General features: G+C 42.8%; 1 protein-coding gene across 2 annotated transcripts; it reads right to left on the bottom strand.

Annotated features, from left to right (window-relative positions):
* Positions 1 to 1,951: 1,951 nt before the first annotated feature.
* Positions 1,952 to 21,024, bottom strand: lamp5 (lysosomal associated membrane protein family member 5). 2 transcript variants are annotated; one of them, XM_008116135.3, is made up of 6 exons: positions 19,986 to 21,024; positions 18,932 to 19,104; positions 17,472 to 17,603; positions 17,012 to 17,117; positions 9,678 to 9,866; positions 1,952 to 4,680 (listed from the first exon to the last, which is right to left on the bottom strand). In XM_008116135.3, exons 1-6 carry the CDS (start codon positions 20,029 to 20,031, stop codon positions 4,502 to 4,504), a joined length of 825 nt encoding a protein of 274 aa, XP_008114342.2. In that variant the 5' UTR covers positions 20,032 to 21,024; the 3' UTR covers positions 1,952 to 4,501. The 2 variants fall into 2 exon arrangements, with proteins under 2 accessions (XP_008114342.2, XP_062813729.1); XM_062957659.1 differs by lacking the exon at positions 19,986 to 21,024 and having other exon boundaries at positions 18,932 to 19,964.
* Positions 21,025 to 21,974: the final 950 nt, after the last annotated feature.

Raw genomic sequence — 21,974 nt, 5'->3', positions numbered from 1 at the left:
CCAAATGTAACTTTCCAACCACTGCTCCAAATAAGCCAAATCCTAAGGACAGATACTACGCATCGCATCCTCATGCTAATAGGAGGGCTGGGGCAGTCACATGTGGCCTTAACACCTGCCTCAGGCGTGCGCCTTGGCCTCCACTGCCACAGAACTCAGCTGCTCCTCACTGACATGCTCCCCTTCTTCCGGACCCTCCTCCTCTGGTGACAAGGAGGGCAGCCCCTCCTTATTCTCAGAAAGCCACTCCAGGAAGGTGCACTGGCTTGATGCAGTCAAAAAAGGAATGAGAACCCTAGGCAGGATTTGACATGCCCTGCAGGTACATGCAGCTGCCCAGGGCTCCCCTTCCCTTCCCTCCTGCTCCTGCTCTTCTTTCTGAGGGGGAACTTATCCTTGAGGAAGGCAGCGGAGGAGGAGGAGCTGCCCTCCTCATCACCAGGGATGGAGCCCAAGGTGTAGGCCAGGAAGGCCAAGAATAGACTTTGCCTGGGGCTGGTGCTGAGGCCATGCGTATGCAGCTCAGGCATGGACATGGCTGCAGACAAGGCAACTAGCTGCTTGTAAAACCCTCCCCTCTGTGCAAAATGCCTTTGACCTCCCCCCACCGTTTTATAACAAAAGTGATATTTATGAAGGGTTCAAGGATTGGAAAATTAGTTCTCTTTCACATATTTTGGCAGGAAAATTCAAGAGAGCAAGAGCCTAAACTAGCCTTAAGATACCATGTGGACCACACCCTTTAATTGCCCATTTCTATGCTAGAAATGAAATCACAGGCTCTGTGACTGATTATATTGTGGAATATTACTCAGCTCCCAGAAGCCTTGGCCAGTGATCAGGGATAAAGGGAGCCGAAGTGCAAAACAGCTTAGAGGACCTCTGTCCAACATTTGTGCAGCTAAGGAGACTGATTCCCAATGACAACTCATGACCTCCCTGTTGATGAGCTTCTGAATCTGCTCTAAGTTTTGATTGAAATTGAAAGAGCTGTCAAATGTGCTGAAACCCTAAAATAAGTTTTCCCCTTGAAATAACTCACTTAAAGTTAGGATTCACTTCCCCAATGACAGCTGTCTTATTACTAGCATGTTCATTACAATGACAGCAGTAAACACTGGTCTTGTTGAATCCTTCAACCCAACTGTTAATCTAATTGCTCCCAATGAACTGACATGAATCCAGACAGAGTTACCATAATCAAGACAGATGCATCTAAGTATGTGGTCCTGAGTCTAGATAGGGCATTGCTGTTGTGGAACTATGGCTACCACAGAACTATCATGTTTATAGCATAGATGCTAAAGGGAGGCAGGCAAATTGGCACTACATCCTGTGACCTTATCATATGATGCTGTGCCATCCCACTACCAGTTTCACAGCAAATTTCAAGAGATATGAAAATGGGTGTTTGGGTAAAAATGTCAAAGCCATGAAAATTCTTTTCTATCTCAACTTACACAGTTTTCCTTATCCAAAATGCTTGGGACCAGAAGTGTTTTGGATTTGGTGCGGGTTGGATTTTGCAATATGTATATACTATAATGATATTTCTTGAAGTTTAAACATGAATATCGTCTATGTTTCATATAAACTTTTTGTGCATAACCTGAAGATAATTTTATATACAATATTCTAAATAATTTTGTGCATGAAACAAAGTTTGGGCACACTGAACTATCAGAAAGCAAAGGTGTCACTATCTGAGTCAACCATATAGACCATTCTGGATTTTGGAGTATTTCAGATTTCAACATTCCAGATACTGGATGTTCAAGTGGTGGCACACATTGGCTGTTTGGAATATAGAGTCATCTGGACTACAATGAATTTGGTGGAGGCCAGCAAAAGACTCTAGGGACACTGTAGACACAGGAGGCAACAAAAATGGCAACCTGGTTCAGGAGCAACACAAAGTTTCCCCATTATTGAAGGCATCACTCTTTCCATGTACTCTTTTAGAGAATCCTCCAACATTTTATTTGCATCTCCTTATTTGTACAGCAATAGAAGTCACATCAAAGTGACTATATATGCCAACAAAATATTTTGTATACATTTTAAAAATACTATGCGTAAAGCAACATATTTTAGGATTGTTTGGGTTTTCCCCCATATATATATTTACACATTGATATTTATAACACCTGAAGGTATCTGCATAGTAATATGAACATTTTCTTGTTGCTGTCTTATGAAATCATCATGTAGCAGCAGGCATTTTTTTCAGTCACACTACATGCAAAGTGCCTGGCCCAGAAGCATTTCTTACTTCACAATAGCATGACACTCCTTATGATTCAAGTAGAAACAGCCTTAATGCTGTCCTGGTGCTGAAGCATTCCCAAAAAAGAAAAAGAAAAAAACAAGCATTTTTTCATAGAGCTAAAACCAGAGAACCTTACTTTTTCCCTGATTAAAAGAGAATTGAAGTTGAGATGTCATGGTGCCTGGTGGCTTCCATGTTCATGGAGTGGCAAATCCACTCTGGGCTTTAGTCGAAAACTTCATTCTCCAAGTTGCTGAACCTAATTGCTAAAAAGGTCCAACATTTCGAAAAGCTTCTTTTCAGAGTTAAACCTAGGGTGGATCTGCAGATTTACTAACATGGAAGCAACTAACTACCATTCTTCAAAGGAGCTGCAGTGTAATACATGCATGGTGAGCAGGACCTGGGGCCATTTCATAGTACAGAGTTAGAGCACTGATTTCACCTTAACAGCCATGAAGCCATCCTATAGAATCCTGACATTTGGAGTTTAGGAGACACATTTAGAATTTTCATCCAGAAAGCTCCTCTGGTTACTCTGACCAAACTAGAAACCTCAGATTTCATAGGCTGTAGCAAAGCAGTTAAAAATCTGAGTGTTATATTTGTGGAGTCTGAGAGAATCCCAGGTTGACAGATCTTTCCCAGAGATATTATTCCTTGGGAGCAATAGTGGAATAAATACATGTTGTTTTCCTTCAACTAATTTCCGGTTTATAGCAATTCTGAGAAAAAACCTATCATGGAATTTTCTTGGCAACATTTATTCAGTGTTTGTGTGTATGTGTGTGTGTGTGTTGTGATGGTGGAGTGTTGCCCTTCCTGTTCTCTGAGACTAAAAGAGTATGACTTGCCTAAGGTCACACAGTGGATTTCCATGGCTAAGAGAGCCATGTTCTCCAGATTTGTAGCCCAGTACTCAAACCACTACTGCATGGTGGCTTTCTCAAGATATGGTACTGAGCGAAAAATATTGTGTCATGCAGTAGTCATCCTAGCATGAATCTGAACATTGTGATGGGACAACTTCCTCAACATATCTGGGGATAGCAGTTCACTTAAGGGTTACAGATTGAACTGTGTGACACATACAGCTCTCCTCCCATATCTTGTTCCTGTCTCACAGCATCTGCTTGAAAGGACGGAGACCAATTTTCCTCAAAGAACTCCTTGGTGCACAGCAATGTCCCATCACCTAAGGTTTCAATTCTGGCCTTTTCCAGCTGGTTTTATTTTTCTCTGGCAGCGTAGCTTGGGTGGCTGATAGTTTCAGATGAGAAAAGTTATCTATTCCAGCTTTTTGTCTAAACTTTAAAAAGCTGTTCAAGGTGCCAAACTATTTTGCAGATAAGTTCAGCATTTTGGAGATCACCTTTGATGTTCATAAATAAACACAGAGTGGAATGTCTGCCTCACAAACTTGAGCATCAGCAGACATCATGATTGCTTCTGCTGGCTTTCCAACTGCTCCTGGTATATTTCTAAGAAGTGTAAGATGTAGATCCAGCATGGTGTAGTGATTTGGGCATTGGGCTGGCACTCTCAGAACAAAAGTTCAAATCCTTGCCAAGGAAACTCATTGGGTGACCTTAGGCAAGTCACCTTCTCTTAGCCTCAGATGCAGGCAAAGACAAGCCCCCTTTGAACAAATCTTGTCAAGAAACCTCCATGATAGATTTACCTTAGGGTCACCATGGGTCAGAAACTATTTGAAAACACACAACAACAAAGATTCTGCATGAAAAAGGGGAAATTTGCAATAATTTCCTCCATCACCATGAAACAAGCTCTCAGCTTTCAAATGTTTATGGACTTCACTCCTATCAGCTTCAGCCAACATGGAAAAGGGTAAGGAATGATGGAAAGTGTAGTGCAATAACATCTGGAAGGCCACAAGTTTCCAACTCCTGCTAGTTAGCAGCAGTAGCAGAAGCAATGGCTGGTAATTTTTTTGAAAGCAAAACAAATACCATGTTCCCAGATTCTTCCATTGATTAATGGATGAGAATTTGATAAATGAAACAAAGGTTGTCCTCTGTATTCAGGGAAGGAAAGCCTCCCTTTTAAGCATAGACTTTTAAGAAATGGCTGCTTCTCCATCCCAGCCCACCCCATCCCATCCCACCCCATCCCACCCTTGCCCCCTCCATTTGGTCATAGTCCAGTCAAGAATTCCTCGTTCTCTACATAAGAGGTGCTCCTCCCTCCCCCACATATTGGTTCCTTTGCCAACTATCCCATATGCTTATATTCAGATCTGTCCCGTGGAATTTGGACTTGGTTTGCTGTCATCTTGAGATGGAGATGATAAACACCGAGGGTTATCACAATCAACAGTCCCAAGATCAAGCCCAGCACAAGAGGAAGAGTTTCTTCTAATTGTTCTCTTTCATCAACTGGACATTTATGTTCTGCAATATAAAAAAAGAGCAGGAGAATTATTTTTATATAATAAACAAAACACTTCAAACAAAACGCTGATGGTGGGTGTCTCCCAAAGAATATGCTCGGCACATATATGCCATTATTATCACAACAATTTGAATCCAAGTCTCACTGGTCCAAGCCCAATGCTCATCCCATTATACTGGCAATAGAGAAAGTGTGACCCACTTCCCTTTCCCAAAAAGTTTTAAAACTGCAATTCCAAGCATCTCATAATCCTACTGCACATTCCAGCTAGGGCTATTGGTAGCTGTTGTCCTAAAACACCTGGGGGACCAGACATTCCACACCCCAGCACTATGTAAAATTGGTCAAATTTTAAAAGCATACAAGAAGGAAAAAATTGAATGTAATGGGGCATTTCTATGTATTTAGAAGCCCTGAAAATGAAATTCACATAGGAAGGATACACAAGAGATCAAAGTCACACAGTGAACTCATCCCAAAAATAGATTCAGTGCAGGATCTTGGGTAGCTCCTTCCAAGTTGGAATTAAAACCTGAAGTAGATTAACTGCCCCATTAATGTAGGAGCCACCAGTCAATGCTGGCCACAGGGATAATCAAGAGCTACTGGTTGAGGAAGAAGCTTATGGCAGATATACCTAGATAGTTCAACCAAACATTTTAAGTTAGACAGTCCTCACGATTGGTTTTGCCAAATGAAATCAAGAAATTGTAACGGTTACTCTTACTTTTTCGGCAAAGATATTTTCAATCCACCTTTTCAGTTAGACTCAGAAACAAAGAGAAACACCAAACATGGACCAAATTTGTTTCATCTAACCGAAAGACAATGATGACACTGCCATGATTAACTGAGAATCTTGGCAGAGACTGGCCTGAGATCTGTTGAGATGAATCTATTCAGAATTAATTCTCAATCTGCCTCTTAGATCACATCTATGCTTCTGCAGAAGATGATCTTCAGAAGTCCTCCCTCTCACAGCTATCAAGGGGGAAAAACACGTAAGCCCCAAAGGTCAGTCACAATCTGCCCACAAGATCTGAAACTGAGTAATAGTGAACCCTATATTTTGATTATACTTGAACCAAAAGCATTATATAGAATCACACTGGGGAAGCCAGAGAAGCCTACAACAAACAGAGAGGGAGTTGGAGCATGGGTAAGGGAAACCATGAATATCAAATTTATGGATAAAAAGTTATACTGTAGATGTTATATGAAGGCCAACTGCCTTCCACGTTCTGGCCATGTGGATTTCCTCTTCCAACACCAATTTTTCATTTCTTTCAAGAGTATTTTCTGTGATTGTTTTTCTCCACTCCTACATCTTGCTAATTCCTTCTTCCAATCTTTATCTAATTCTGCTACCCCCTTACCCTATTCTTTTTTTTCTTAAACCCACTCCTTCTTGAATCTCCCATTGCAAGTCCCAGCAGCCCTATACCATTGCCAATGATGACGAATGCTAGGCATTTCAGTCCAGCAACTTGTAGGTCACACGATTCTCACTTCTGGCATATATACTGATGAAGTCCAAACTAATCTTGAATAAAATATCCTGAAGTGATGATGGAAATTCCAGTGCCTTCACTCACATAGCACATGACAGGAATAAAAGGGGATATTTGATGCTAGGGATAATTAGGAAAGGAAGTGAAAATAAAGGAGTCAATATTTGCAGCATTTTGTATTGATCTGATTCAACTTCATTTGGAATACGAAGTACTGACACATGTATTTGGTACTATTCTGTTATCTGGTTGGGGTCCACAAAGGAGGCGCTAGACAGAAAAAGATAATCCATCTTACGGGGAAATTGAAGTTGAAGGAGTTTAACCATTTCTCCCTGTTTTCCTATTATTCCCTTCCCCCGGCTATGTTGCTGTAGTCAAAACAACCATTGTTTATGGGGAATAACCAACGAGGAGGGTGAATAACCAGCAAAAATGGGGAAAATTGTTTTCCTCGTTTAATTCCCCACTCCCTCCACCATAAAATGGACTGTCCTTCTCTGTCTAGGATCTCTTTTAGAGTCTCCCCAGATAATGGAACTGTGCCGTTTATTTTATCTTAGAGAAAACACTTTAGAGTAGTTGTAATCATAAACATAATTTTAAAAGTAATTTTTTGAGTTCTGAACAAAACAAAGCAGAATTTTTTGCCTTCAGGCCCTGTATTTGAAATTTGCAGAAGCAATTGGTTGGAAAAAGTGTTGTTCTACCTGTGTGTTTATCTAGTCTAACAGGGATGTTCATGTTGGTTTTTTTGTTGTTGTTCTTAAACTTTATTACTAACTAGGTACAGAGGACTGTGCCGCTTGTACATCTTTTATTATATGATTATAGCTCAGAAAAGCTCCTGTTTCAGAGTAGAACTTCCACAAGTCACCAGCTTACATGGTCACACACTATTTGGGAGCTACAGTGCAGACATTGTGCTGTTGAACATGTCTAGATTTTTAACATTACTATATTTGTTGTTATTTATAGGCCAGCTTGTATTACAATTCAGAATTTGGAGAGGGATCGAGGCAGAGTATAAATAGAGGAGGAGGAGGAAAGATTGTGATTATTTTTAGTTATCAAAGTTAATGTTGCCACAATCACCATAATCAATTGCTCTTCTGTCCCTGGATACACAAGAACAAAGTACCTATAGAAAAGAGTAGGTCCCTTTAAAAGGGCTTCAATTCAATAGTCTTTCTTTCTGTCTGTCTTTTCTTTCTTTCTTTCTTTCACCATGTATTTACTAATCAGTCGATGCAAGGGTAACATCAGTTTTCAGACTAAGCCAAATAACTAAATCAACTAATTTAATGTTTAGTATTTATAATTAAAGGCTCCGCTTTTTTGCAAGGAGGAGGCTCATCTGAGGCTCTCCCTTGTGGAATAAATCTGATTTAAATATCCTAAAGGCACTAGATCCTATCTGATCTTGGAAAAGAAGCAGGGTCAGCTCTGGCTACTATTAAGATGAGAGATCATCAATAAATACAGGTGGTGAAGGCTAAATTTTAGAGGAAGAAACTGGCAAGACCAGCCCTGAGAAGTCTTTGCCTTAGAACAGTGGTTCTCAACCTGTGGGTCCCCAGATGTTTTGGCCTTCAACTCTTAGAAATCCCAACAGATGCTAAACTGCCTGGGATTTCTGGGAGTTGTAGGCCAGAACACCTGGGGACCCACAGGATGAGAACCACTGCCTTAGAACCTTATGTAATCCATGGAGTCGCCATACGTCAACAAACAACTTGAAGGCACATACACACTTTGACTTTGCTAGTAATATCAAGGCAAGGGAGATTAAAAAGAACTACAATATCAGCAACAACAAGGCCCTTCTATTGGGGCTCTACAACTCCCAAAGGGCAAATGAAATGGGCTTAACAAGGCCCAATATGAACTAAACATGCATGTCTGAAGCAATTCTTGCTTAGTCTCTGTTTAAAATGAGGCTGCTGTGTGGAGGAAAGTGAAGAAGAAGAGTCACCAAAGTGTTTTTAATAGCTTATAGACATTTGATCAGATCTAGGCAACTCTAGATATGTTTTTAACTCCCTGAGTGATTTTAACTCCCTGAGTGATTGCTCAGAGGAAATACAAATACATAACAAGAAAAAAGCTAAAAAGAATCATAAGGAAAAATTCTTCCATGTTCTGCTACAAATTGTTTGTGCCAGAGGAAAATGTTGAATATTGATTATACAGGAAAGACAGGTTATAGAAACGAAGAAACGTTTTCTGCTGAAATGTTCCTGAAAGAAAACTAATGAAGGTGAAAGTAGCATTCAGATTTTCCCCTTCTGTTCCTTTTCATTTTCCTTTCATCCTCCACCATCAAGTGCAATTGATGTGTGGCTAAGAATGCTCAAGTTGTGAGCTTGTGTATGTTTTCCACCACTACTCACCTCTGCAATATTTGACCAAAAGGACGATGTTGACAAGCATTTAAGGAAGACGTTGACAAGCTGGAATGTGTCCAGAGGAGGGTGACTAAAATGATCAAGGGTCTAGAGAACAAGCTCTATGAGGAGTGGCATAAAAACTGGGCATGTTTAGCCTGCAGAAGAGAAGGCTGAGAGGAGACATGATAGCCAATATGTGAGGGGAAGTCATAGGGAGGAGGGAGGGAGCGTGTTTTCTGCTGCCCTGGAGACTAGGACACGGAACAAGGGCTTTAAGCTACAGGAAAGGAAATTCCACCTGAACATCAGGAAGAGCTTCCTCACTGTGAGAGCTGTTCAGCACTGGAACTCTCTGCCCCAGAGGGCTCTAAAAACCCCTCCTCCCACATACCCATTCAGCAACTCTTGGAAGGCAAAATAAATTTGAGAACATCTGGCTATATCCTCATAGCAGAAAAAGGATGGATTACATTTGAAATCTCCCAGAATCCTCCAGAGGTCTCAGCACTACTATAATAATTTTGCATCCAGCTACAACACATAGCCAGGCTTATTCTGATTGCTCTCCAAGAAACACAGAATAGCCATGTAGAGGACTTCAGAAACTATATGGCAATTTGGAAGGAGGACTGGGCACTGCAATGAGATGAAAGAAAAAACCATGTCTGGAGTGTCAACAAAACGACATATGCAAGCAGAAAGTAAATTTGCACATGTATATGCTGCTAACAGGATGGCAGCCCAAGCATCCTTGATGGATAGGGATTTCATTGATGCAAAATTGATAAACTATAAGAAAAAGACAGCTCTGCAATGAAAGGTGTGGGAGGCTGTAATGCACCAATCCTAAAATACATGTTAGAAGTAAAATAAGATAAACAAAGTAGGCAGGAAAATGGAACATGGGCAATGAATGGAATTGAAATAATGGACTGGTGTTATCTGGATGTTTCATTGTCTGTGATTATGAGCCTTTTTTAAAAACTGGATTGTATTCTTTGCCCATCACTTTTTTTGCTGGACATTTTCTTTCCAGGTTTGCTGCTTTTTAATAGATTGTACCCAAATATTCCCCAGCATGGCTCAGGTTCTTACCTTCACTGAAAACAAAATCAGAGCTGATGTCAAAGGGCTGTATGTGGACCTCTGATAGCAAGAGAAGTATTGATTTTTGATGGTCACTGGCAGGCAGGGTGATGGTCTGCTGAGCTTCACATTCATAAGATCTTCCAGCCGGGGTAACTAAAGCTGAAAGATGACGCGTAGTGACCGTGTGCTTCCCAGCTGTCAAAAGGAAAGAAACATCAATGAATGCGTGTCATTGCAGTAAGATTGTTGAATCAAAGAATCATAGAGTTGGAAAAGACCACATGGACCATCTAGTCCAACCCTCTGCCATGCAGGAAAAGTGCCATCAAAATGCAACTAGGTTTGGTGTCACCTAATGGGGGTCCCTGGTGGCACAGTGTGTTAAAGCGCTGAGCTGCTGAACTTGCGGACCAAAAGGTCCCAGGTTCAAATCCCGGGAGAGGAATGAGGGCCCGCTGTTAGCCCCAGCTCCTGCCAACCTAGCAGTTCGAAAACATGCAAATGTGAGTAGATCAATAGGTACTGCTCCGGCGGGAAGGTAACTACGCTCCATGCAGTCATGCCAGCCACATGACCTTGGAGGTGTCTATGGACAACGCCGACTCTTTGGCTTTGAAATGGAGATGAGCACCAACTCCCAAAGTTGGTCACGACTGGACTAAATGTCAGGGGAAAACCTTCACCTTTAATGGGGTAATCCATGGTGTCATCTCTCTGGATCTCATCCCATACCAAACCATAACATAATATTCTAGCTAAAATATCAGAATCTTCAAGTATCTGTAATCTCACAGCCTCCGATATCCTGAGATTATACATGTGTTTCTACTTTGGTGAACAATAGTTTGCTCCTGGTTTTTTTCCAGGGACCACAGCTGCCTCAACAGCAGCAGCAGCAAAACATGTTCAACCTGTGAGAGAACAGGGAAAGATCTATACATTTAAAATGCATGCTGCCTTTGGCAGCAAGAAATGTGTCTCAGAAATCGGAATTGTGAATGAAGACCACGTTTACTTTCACAAATCAAAGCATGCCATACAAAAGCACTGTTATATCCCAGTCAGCCATGGCTCCAGAGCCTGATCAGATGAGACTTATTAAGACTTTTCACCCAGTTCTGAGAACCCTTTGCAGCACCAGGTGACTGGAGAAATCAGCCAGGAAGAGCAGTTAATTGGAAGGGAGTCTCCTACTCTTCCTCCCTTGTCTGGGCCAGATGTTCTCAGCTTGCCTGAGAATGTGGATTTTAATCGGAGAATTTCTGAATCGTGAGAGAAGTGCTAAACAAGGCCTTCGTAGAAGTCAACGTCTGGTGTCCAGAGGGGATAATGGTTAGAGTTCCCATGGGAACTTTTTGGGAGTATTGCTCTCCCTACTTGGGATTCCATTATATGAAAGGGGCAGAAGCAACATACCTGGGTACAACCAGGCTGAGAAAAAAATAGTTTACATCCTGAGGAGTGACATTAAGAACTCTCCTCATTTTCTAGGGGTTTTGGTGGAGATGAATTATTTATTTATTTGTTTATTTTATTTACAACATTTCTATCCTGCATTTCTCCACCTTGGAGGGGGACTCAAGGTGGCTTTACATATAGGCAGCTATTTGATGCCTTAAAAACAATATAAAATTCAAATGAACATTTAAAATAGAATAATAAAATACAATTAAAACAATTAGAAAAACATAAAAACAATACAACCACAGTTAATCACATAAACCTCAAGCATAATCCAGGCCTTTCCTATAGTCATTGCACGTAATTCCATATCTGTGTATTGCACAGTTTCTCCAAAGGCTTGGTCACAAAACTGCATTTTTACTCTCTTACAGAAGATCAGGATGGAGGGGGCTGATCTGATATCCCTGGGGAGGGAATTCCATAGCTGAGGGGCCACCACTGAGAAGGCCCTGTCTCTCATACCCACCAATTGCGCCTGCGAAGTAGGTGGGACTGAGAGCATGGCCTTCCCAGATTATCTTAGACTCCAAATAAGAAGACAGATTTCCAGTTACCATGAAAATGGTTTTTGTAATTAACTATAATTCGTGTGTGTGTGTGTATGTTAAATATAAAAAATATTTGCATGAGGAATTGCAGGTGCTTAGAGAAATTCCAGATATAGAGTCACATGTTTTGTGAAATTATTTATAAAACAATCATAGTTGTGTGTGGTCAGAAATATCATCTTTTCCCCCCACCATTCTTTTATTGCCTAATGGTGCTATCATGGATGCTCACAGCATGTGCATCTCTATGGATAATTAATATGTGTCAGACTTCCCGCTGGGGTTCTACGATACTATTCACAGTTCAAAACTAGCATATTATTATAACAACTATGATTTTCATGCAAAACAAAACCACAACTCTACTATTAAGAAGAAATGCAGCCTATCCAGTACAGAATGCCAGCAATGACTTTCTCTGTATTCACCTCTTTAAAAGGAGTGTGTCTGACATTTTAAGCCCCCCCCCCCCCCATCCGTAAGTGAATCAGACAAAATGTTGTTGCCAGCCGCACCATGAAGGTCATTAATATTTGGTGATGCCAGGCAACATTAGAGACAGTTCTCCTTAAGTATGGTGTAGCAGAAGGAATTTAAGGAAGTGCTATTGTATTTTACCCTCACATTCAATAGGACAATTTATGGGGACCAAAATTGAAGGTATTTTTCCCCATAAGAATGAATTTGTTTCCAAAATTCTATCATTGTGCTAATTAAAGCCTTAGATTGAGCTTTTAGAAATATAGTCTAAGTGTGCAGCAAATACAACATGGCATCTCAATAAAGAAAAAGAAAGAAATGGCACCTGATTCTCATTTCTTGCCATTGTCTAACCTAACTAGCCTGTTTGAAATTACAGCCCATCAGTATCTGGAAACGGTTTGATTCCCACCCCTGTTTAAGCTTTTGCTAATCTAATATTCTCCAAATCTGATGGATTACACCTCCCATGATCCCAAGTCTGCTTGGTAATTCACGTTGTGGAAAGCTGGCTAAACAATGTCACATTCAAACATTCTTTAGGCTGAATGCTAAGGCTCACGTCCTTTGCCCATTTAATTAAACGTAAGCACAGAACCTAATGCATCTATTGTTCAGGTAGACATTACAGGATTGAGTTGCATGCCTTTTGCCTAATAAGTGAAGATGCATTGGTAATGTGTGGAGTAGGGGTCACTGTGCATCCAACATGACAAAAGAACAACAAATCCCACTGAGATTAAAGCAAAGAGGACTGGTGTGTTTTTCATACATTTCTTTGAATATGAAAAAATTACTTCTCCCAGCTATTAAACAAGGATAGCTAAAATGCAGACTTAAAGATTCCAAATGTTAGAAATCATTGCTAGAAGACATCCAGAGGCTTTTAAAAAATAGATAAAGACTATATATGACTTTAAGGCTGTCATGCCTCAGGAAAGGAACCACAAAAATAACTATCAGTGTCCAAACATCCTACACTGCAGATACAGGGAGCAACAGAGACAACAAGAAATCTGTCTATCATTTATCTATCAATTTTAAAAGATGCCAGTGAGACAATCATTTTTATTTTCTGTTTTTAATGACAGCTACACCAAACAAAGCAAAATCATCTTTATAATCACTGCCATCTTCATGTTAGGATGGTGTTAAGAAATTGCTAGTGTCTTGAAATCATCACCATTTTGGTGCAAGGAAAATTAAGATTCCTGCACTGTATTAAAAAAAAATCAACCTTAAAATGCAGGTGAAGAAAATGGAAACCAATTTTGTTGACCACATTCTAAAGGGCAATATTGTCACATAGCTTTAGAAGCCCAAACCTCTGCATTCAAACAGAGTATTTTGCAACCCTGATGCATGACTTAACAATGAAATGAGAGCAGCAAGATTGCCTTCAAGGTAGGTGGCAGAGGACTGATAGAAACTAAAGACTGAGTTACATGTTTGTTAATGGGACCCGTTTTGAATTTCTGGCAATGCTAGTTTTTAAATGCTGCTTTAGTCTTGGGATGTTGCTCCAGTAGTGAATCAAAAATAATAATAATTAGGCTGGAGAAAATCTATTTCTTTCAGAGAAGTATTCAACCCTTTTGCACATCCTTTCACTAAACACAGGATGGCTGCTTGGTTGTAGTTTCATTTAATTTTTCAATACACATTTTCCCTGCCTTAAACACACTCACTTTACAACCGAATCCAAGTATGTTTCCTTAGGAGTAAGAACCGCTGAGTCCAGGCCAGCTGGACTTTAGCTCAGTTATTTGAGAACACAGAAATGCTGGACCACTCTAACAACCACTATGACAGATTACACAAAGAATCCATTGAAATCTACAAGCATGTGGACAATTTCAACAGAAAGGAAGAAACCATGAAAACGAACAAAATCTGGTTACCAGTATTAAATTACTCCAAAATCAGAACAGTAAATAAAGAGGAACAGAGACATTCCAGACAGTAAACAATCAGGGCCAGCGAACACCTCCAAACAAAGGATTCCCCCAGGCAGGACGCAGCTAAGTTTTGAAGCTGCAAGGCTGTTCAATGCTAATCAAGGTGATCAATTACAACATTCACACTTGCCTCAAACAAACAAGAATTCTTTCTTATAAACCCCACTTGCCTAGTTTCCAACAGACCTCACAACCTCTAAGGATGCCTGCCATAGATGTGGGTGAAATGTCAGGAGAGAATGCTTCTGGAACACAGTCACACAGCTGGAAAACTCACAGCAACCCAGTGATTCTGGCCATGAAAGCCTTAGACAACACATTGGAAAAATTGAGTTGCATGCTTGCCAATGGAGACCAGTTTTGAATTTCTTGGACTGCTAGTTCTGGGAGTCGAAATCAATATTTTTAATGCTGCTTTAGTCTTGGGATGTTGCTCCAGTAGGGAATCAAACAACAACAACAACAAAGCTAAGGAAATCCATTTCTTTCGGGCACTGAATCAGCCCCTTTGCACATCTTTTTACTAGACACAGGAAGGCTGCTTTGTTGTGGTTTCATTTAATTTTTCGATACACATTTTCCCCTGCCTTAATCACACTCACTTTGCAACCGCATCCAAGTATGTTTCCTTAGGAGTAAGAACCGCCGAGTCTATGTTTGTCTTTAGCTCAGTTTATGTTTGGCGCAAAATGCTAGAGACCAATCCTTTCGACCCTTCCTTTTGGTTTAGAAGTGACACAGATGAGCTGAAACTCTATAAGATCAAAGCATTGGGTTGCCAGCCTTATACTGCTTAAAACCGTCAATGTTTTTAAAAAATGTCCTTCCTAGACTTAGGGCAAAAGATGGAGGCCAGATGATGGGAATTTCCGCAGCAGAGGAAGGTCCATGGCGAAGAGGGGAAGAAAGCGACATTTGCCGCAGTCTGGAAGGCGGGAGGAAAGGGCGACTAGTAAACACTCTCCCGCATCAAGGCAAGAGGAGAAGGGAGACCAAGGGGATCCCAAAGGGAAGGGAAGGGATGGGGAAGCTTTCGTAGGAAGGGGAAACTGTCGAGGAGGAAGGAGGAGGAGAAGGAGGAGGAGGAGGAAGGGTTTTCGCCGCAGTGCGGACTTGGGACAAGGCTTGGTCAGGCCTAGGCAAGAGACAGGCTTGTCACGGAGGGGGAAATGCCAGCAGAGAGAGGCAGAAAGGGAGCCCTGCGGAATCCCAACCTTAGTAGGCCTACTAAGGATTCATTCCCCTTCTCCCTTGAAATCCTAAGCGGGTTTTGGCTTTCTACTACACTGTGCAAAGAATGCACTTTGGCACCACGTAGGGCCCTTCCACACAGCCATATAACCCAGAATAATCAAGGCAGAAAATCCCACAATATCTGCTTTGAACTGAGTTATCTGAGTCCACACTGCCAAATATCCCAGTTCAAAGCAGAAAATGTGGAATTTTATTCATAATAATGTGTGGGCCTTACTATGTGTCTGACTTCCCACTGGGGTTCTACCATACTAGTCACGGTTCAAAAACTAATGTATTAATATAACAACTATGATTACAATACAAAACACACATACACCCCCTCCTTAACTATTAAGGAGGAATGCAGTCTCTCCAATACAGAATGCTAGCAATGGCTTTCGATAGATATTCACCTCTTTAACAGCTATGGAATTATTCCAGCTGTAGCACAAGGCCTTGAGCCTTCTCTCAGGGCCCTTCCAGACAGGGCCTAGATCACAGGATCTGATCCCAGGTTTTCTGCTTTAAACTGGATTATAAGATTCCACACTGCCAGATAATCTGGAATAAACAGATAATCTGGGATCAGATCCTGGGATATAGGATTTTTTTTTCTATTTTCTGTATGTTGGCAGTGAATTCCTGCCATTAATATGTTGTACACCACCTCGATAAAAGCAGTATATAAATATAGTAAATAATAAATAAATAAATAAATAAATATAGGGCCTGTCTGGAAGGGCCCTGGGGAAATGTGCTGATGCCTCAACCAAAAGACAACTCTCAGGCCCAAATTATTTGTATATTTTTGTATATTTGAAATTGTTATGCTGACTTGCTTTGATTATTTTCATCTCTATGCGTAATTTTTTGCTGTAGGTTTCCTGCTGCCACTGGGCATTATCTTGTATAATTTTGATGTCTTTGTACTCATTTGAGGCATTGAATGTTTGCCTTTTTGTTTTGTGTCTGCAAACCGCCCTGAGTCCCTTCGGGGAGAGAGGGTGATTTAGAAATAAAGTATTATTCTTTTGCGGGACAACCTGCAGCACCTTTTGCTATAGTTTCCCCATAGAGTCTCAAGCAATTCAACATAGTTCATGGCAACCACACAAACAAAGTTTCTGGAGCAAAACAACGACTTTCAAAGTGGTTAAGGTAAAGGTTTTCCCTTGAAGAGTCATGTCGGACTCTAGGGTTGGTGCTCATCTCCATTTCTAAGCAGTAGCCAGTGTTGTCCATAGACACCTCCAAGGTCATGTGGCCGGCATGACTGCATGGAGTGCCGTTACCTTCCCGCCGGAGTGCTACCTACTGTTCTACGCACATTTGCATGTTTTCGAACTGCCAAGTTGGCAGAAGCTGGGGCTAACAGCGGGAGCTCACCCCGCTCCCCGGATTTGAACCACAGCAAGTTCAGCAGCTCAGCGGTTTAACCCGCTGTGCCACGGGGGACCGCACAATTAAACAGGAAAAAACAATTTCAAACCAGGAACAGAAAATGCTTCACATTTGGGTACACCGTGCTGTTGACTCTCCCGCACACAAACACACCAGCTTTAGCTGAATCGAGGGTCCCATCGAGCTGTCCTTCTTGTTCCCAAACCTGCCAGTCTCACCCTCTGTTGCTTTGCTTCCCAAAGGCGGCACTTACGGTTGACGGGGGCCTTGAAGTAGGTGCGCTCCGAGCTGTCGTAGGTGAACTGGACCTTGCTCATCTTCCACCAGGCCTCGGGGCCCGCGCTGGTGTTACGGCTCTCCTGCCCGTTCCCGGGGGGAAAAGGAATGGGAGGGGGGAGAAAAGGGCCCGTGAGTGGGCTTCTGGGCAAGCAAGCAAGCTCCCCTTGTCTCCTCGCGACGCTTACACGACCCACCCCGCTTTGGACCTAAGCCGGATCGGCATTATAGCTGCATTATATGCTTCAGGCATAGGCAAACTTTGGCCCTCCCTCCAGGTGTTTTGGACTTCAGCTCCCACAATTCCTAACAGCCGGTAGGCTGTTAGGAATTGTGGGAGCTGAAGTCCAAAACACCTGGAGGGCTGAGGTTACCCCATGCCTGGTGGTGTAGATCCATTGGTTTATCCGTCTCTCGAAAGCCTCGTCGTGTTTTACCTTGAGGAAGTAAAGCCGGAGCGTGTAGGCCTTGTCCATCCAGGAGAGGTGGAGCTCGGACTCGTTGGTGCCGCACTTCCCTCGCTCTTCCGCCCCGCGGGAAAGCGGGATGGAGGCTTGCTCCGTGATCGTCTGGAAGGGAGAAGGAGGCAAGGCAAGGCGCTTCAAACTCAAGCAACCTCCCTCCCAAAAGGCGACTGAATGGGGGCCAAAACCCCTCGCCCTCCCCTCTCCTCTCAAGGTCCATTCCACGCAGCTGAATAAAATCCCACATGTTCTGCTTTGAACTGGAATATATGACAGTGTGGACACAGTTCAGAGCAGATACTGTGGTGGTTTCTGTCTTGATATTCTGGGTTATATGGCTGTGTGGAAGCCTTCCAAAGAGAGACAGTGAACACATTGTGTGTAGCAGGGCTCTCATCTCTCCCCCCCCCCCCCCACCCAATACTACTGCCTCAGGTAGAATGAGGGCCATTCCACACAGCCATATAACCCAGAATATCAAAGCAGAATAACCCACAATATCTGCTTTGTACTGGGTTATCTGAGTCCACACTGCCATATATCCCAGTTCAAAGCAGATATTGGATTTTGGGTTCCTGTGAGTTTTCCGGGCTGTATGGCCATGTTCCAGAGGCATTCCCTCCTGACGTTTCACCCACATCTATGGCAGGCATTCTCAGAGGTTGTCAGGTCTGTTGGAAACTAGGCAAGAGGGGTTGATATATTTGTGGAATGGCTAGGGTGGGAGAAAAAACTCTTGACTGCTTGAGGCAATTGTGAATGGTGCAATTGGTCACCTTGATTAGCATTGAATGGCCTTGCAGCTTCAAAGTCTGGTTTCCTTCTGCCTGGGGGAATCCTTCGTTGGGAGACTGGCCCTAATTGTTTCCTGTCTGGAATTCCTCTGTTTTTTGATTGGAAACCGTTAAAATGAACAAAGTCTGGCTACCAGTATTTAAAAAAACTCTAAAATCAGGACAGTAAATAATGCACATCACTCAGAAAACAGGGGGATTCCAGACATACAACAATCAGGGCCAGGTAATACCGCCCAACAAAGGATTCCCCAAGGAGGAAGCAGCCAGATCTTGAAGCTGAAAGGCTATTCAGAGTTAATCAAGGTGACCAATTGCACCATTCATTCACACTTGCCCCAAAAAGCCAAGAGTTCTTTCTCCCACCCGGGACCTTCCACAGATATATAAACCCCACTTTCCTAGTTTCCAATATACCTCACAACCTCTGAGGGTGCCTGCCTTAGATGTTGGTGAAACGTCAGGAGATAATGCTTCTGGAACATGGTCATACAGCCCGGAAAACTCACAGCAACCCAGTGATTCCGGCCATGAAAGCCTTCGACAACACACCGAGATGGATCGTTTGCTTCGTTGAGAAAGAAGTTGCATTGCTTGCGCCGCAAATGTTCGGCTAGGAAAAGCTTGAAAGGCTCTTACGTCCACAAAATTGCTGGCCGACACCTCATAAGGGACGATCAGCTTCGCGGCAAATTCCGCCATCAGACAAGTCGTGCCGTTTTCACGGACGACAAAAATCGCCTTTTCGGGGTCCTGGGAGAGTCCCGAGAGGTTTTCCACTTCTTGCTCAGCCACGCTGTTGGGTGTTGCATCTGTTGGGGAGAAGAAGAGCGAGGAGCAGAACCCAGTTTGGTTGGTTGGTTGGTTTGTTCGCTCACAGGGGAGCTGAGCTGGAAAAGGAAGCATCTGCCTCCCCAGAAGTTATTGTCCCTGGTCTAAGCACAGCGTGGGGTTGATTTCAATCTATTTAAAGGACACGTGTGTGTGCGCGCCTTCGTTTTGCCTACCCATGAATTTCCCAGGGTTTCCTGAGGGGAGGGTTTCCACTGTCTTTTTCTGAAATATAGCCCACAATGGGTTGCTGTGAGTTTTTCAAGCTGTATGGCCACGTTCCAGAAGCATTCTCTCCTGACGTTTCGTCCACATCTATGGCAGGCATCCTCAGAGGTTGCCTACATAGGGACCACCAAACTCAGCATTGCCCAAACAAAAATCAAGGAACTTGAAAGGCACTGCAGACATGGCCATACAGTCTGGAAAACTCACAGCAACCCAGTGATTCCGACCATCAAAGCCATCGACAACATATTTTAAGGACATTTGTGAATGTGCTTTCGTTTTGCCTGCCAACAACCGAAGGGGACCCCGTGCATTTTGCAGGGTTTCCTTAGGCAAGGTATACTCAGAGATGGTTTTCCAATGCCTTTTCCTGAAACATAGCCCACAGTACTTGACGGCTCCCAATCCAACTCCTAACTGGGCCTGATCTGGACAGTTTGCTGCCTTCAAGATACAAAATCAAAAGGCTTCCTTTTATTCCTACATAGACACACACACACAAGGCAAATCCTGCCTTCTTTCCTGTTTCTTAGGGAGGAGAAACTGGCTGGGTGGGGAGAAACTGAAGTTGGGAGGTGGGGAGGGGGAGAAGAGGAAGGAAACCTGCTGCAGCTGGTAAGGATCCAGTACTCACAGAAAAATAGAAGGAGCATCCAGGGTCCCAGACTGGGTGGTATCATGGTCCAGCACCTCCTGAGGTCCAAACTTCCCCCAAACTGAATCTGCGATAGAGGAAGCCAAGGGATGCGGGGGAAGCTCCCTGGAAGCCTGGTTTGGAGAGTGGAGGATGTATTTTTGCCGCCTTCTGCTGCTTCCCAGAGAATGAGCTCCGATCACTTTGCCAAGCTGGAGTAATAGCCAGGATCCAGCGGGGAGGCGGGATGTCTGACGGAAGAGCCCGCTTTTGGGGGGGGGGGGGGGAGCTGTGCTGAACGACGCGTCGCCCTCCCTTTTGCTCCAGCGAGGGATCTATCCAAGTGCTGGATTGCAGTGCCCGGTCTCCTTCTACTACGTGAGCGCTGTCCAAGTGCTGAACTATATGGTAAAGTACCCTTTTCCTCCCGCGAAGGAGCTGTCCGGGTGCTGAACTGCTTAGCTCAGCCTCGCTGTCTACATCCAGGGAGCTGTCGAAGTGCTGAACTACAGCTGCCCTAACACTATGTGGAGTCTTTCCCCTTAACGAGAGAGCTGTCTATGGTCCTAGTGCTGAAACCAAGGAGTGTTTCCCCTCTCGTAGTGCCTAGTTGCACTTAAGAGGGCAATGCTGGAGATTCCCCGCTAAACCTGAGCCAATGTGGCATCTTCTCTCACCAAAGCATAATCGCATACACACAGGGGGTGTGAACTGCCTCTCCAAAACCCAGCCCTGCTTGCTTTTCTCAGACATCCTCTAGAAGACAGCTCCCCCCCTTCTCTCCCAAAGGAGACAGAAGTTTGTAATCCTCAGAGTGGGGAGGTAGATCTCTCCCTTCCCCAGAAAACAATGCCAAAGCTGCTTTACATTTGCTGTTATGGAAATCAGCAGTAGATTCAAGGATACCTCATTCATATAGAGATTGAGCCTTCAGCCAAGCAGGATCATTGTAGACAAGCTGTTTCTGCAACTCGAAAGATGGTGGGTTTTTCTGAGTCTGCAAAGTATCCCTATGCTATCTTTCCTTGACTCTGAATTCTGGAGTCATGGGAGCTTGTTTTAAAATCTGGCATTACAATGCGAGTGAAACAGATATTTTAGCAAGGATGAATGGCAGGGTGATTTCTAATGCAACCAACCATAGTAAGACACCTCTCTCTCTCTCTCTCCCTCCCTCTCTCTCTCTCTCTCTCTCTCTCTCTCTCATGCACACACACACACACACACACTCATGTGTACACATACTCAATCTCCCAGACTCACACAGACATGGGCACATACATACACATACACTGACACAGAAAAACACCATTGAGGAAATGATCATCCATTCTTATGGTTAACTCATAACTACAATCATGTGTAGTGACAGCTGTTTATGAACTTAACTGAACCAGTAAGGTTATAAAACACTATACAATATATGCATCATATTTTAACAATGTGACCCCAGTTGCTTCCCCAATGAATTCAATTAATTCCATTACAGGTTTTGGGGTTGTTGTTTTTAGCTTGTTTTGTGTATCTTTCCCCCAATCATAGCTAATCTGATCTTTCTAAGTTCATTTCAAAGCTGAAAATTACATAATTACAACCATTTTCCTTACAAAATGTGTGACAAAATGGTTGGCCTCCCCATTTGGTTTGTCAACATGCAACCAATAAATGCTTGACAGAAAATGAAACATGAAAACAAACCAGAGTGGAAGAGTCCATGTCAATCCAAATAGCTTGCTTTGTAGAATGGTTGTAATAAAAAATATATTTTTTCCAGCTCTCAGATAGTGGAGAGTTGCTAGTGTCTATCTTACGATATATGATTCAGGTCACCCTTGTGCTTCAGTTCTCTCACTTTATAAAAAGCAGATCCCTAGAAGTTCCTATGACTCATTTTGTGGACTGAGCCTAAGAACATTCCTATAACAATTATACTTATAATATATCATTTGGCATTTTAAGCATTGCTCCTAATATATATGTCTCATAGGC

Source organism: Anolis carolinensis, chromosome 1 (genome assembly GCF_035594765.1).
Source record: "Anolis carolinensis isolate JA03-04 chromosome 1, rAnoCar3.1.pri, whole genome shotgun sequence".
NCBI classification, from domain to species: Eukaryota; Metazoa; Chordata; class Lepidosauria; order Squamata; family Dactyloidae; genus Anolis; species Anolis carolinensis.
Note: the sequence above shows the minus strand (reverse complement) of the source record. Positions and strands in the feature narration are given on the sequence as shown.

Excerpts from the sequence above, each read along its gene's own strand:
- lamp5 (XM_062957659.1), bottom strand. The coding sequence starts at position 19,198 with ATGCTTCCTTTTCCAGCTCAGCTCCCCTGTGAGCGAACAAACCAACCA. Across the intron at positions 17,604-18,931 it reads CGGCCAGCAATTTTGTGGAC|ACGATCACGGAGCAAGCCTC; the intron begins GTAAGAGCCTTT and ends TCTCCCTTCCAG. Across the intron at positions 9,867-17,011 it reads CTTCAAGGCCCCCGTCAACC|CTGGGAAGCACACGGTCACT; the intron begins GTAAGTGCCGCC and ends TCCTTTTGACAG.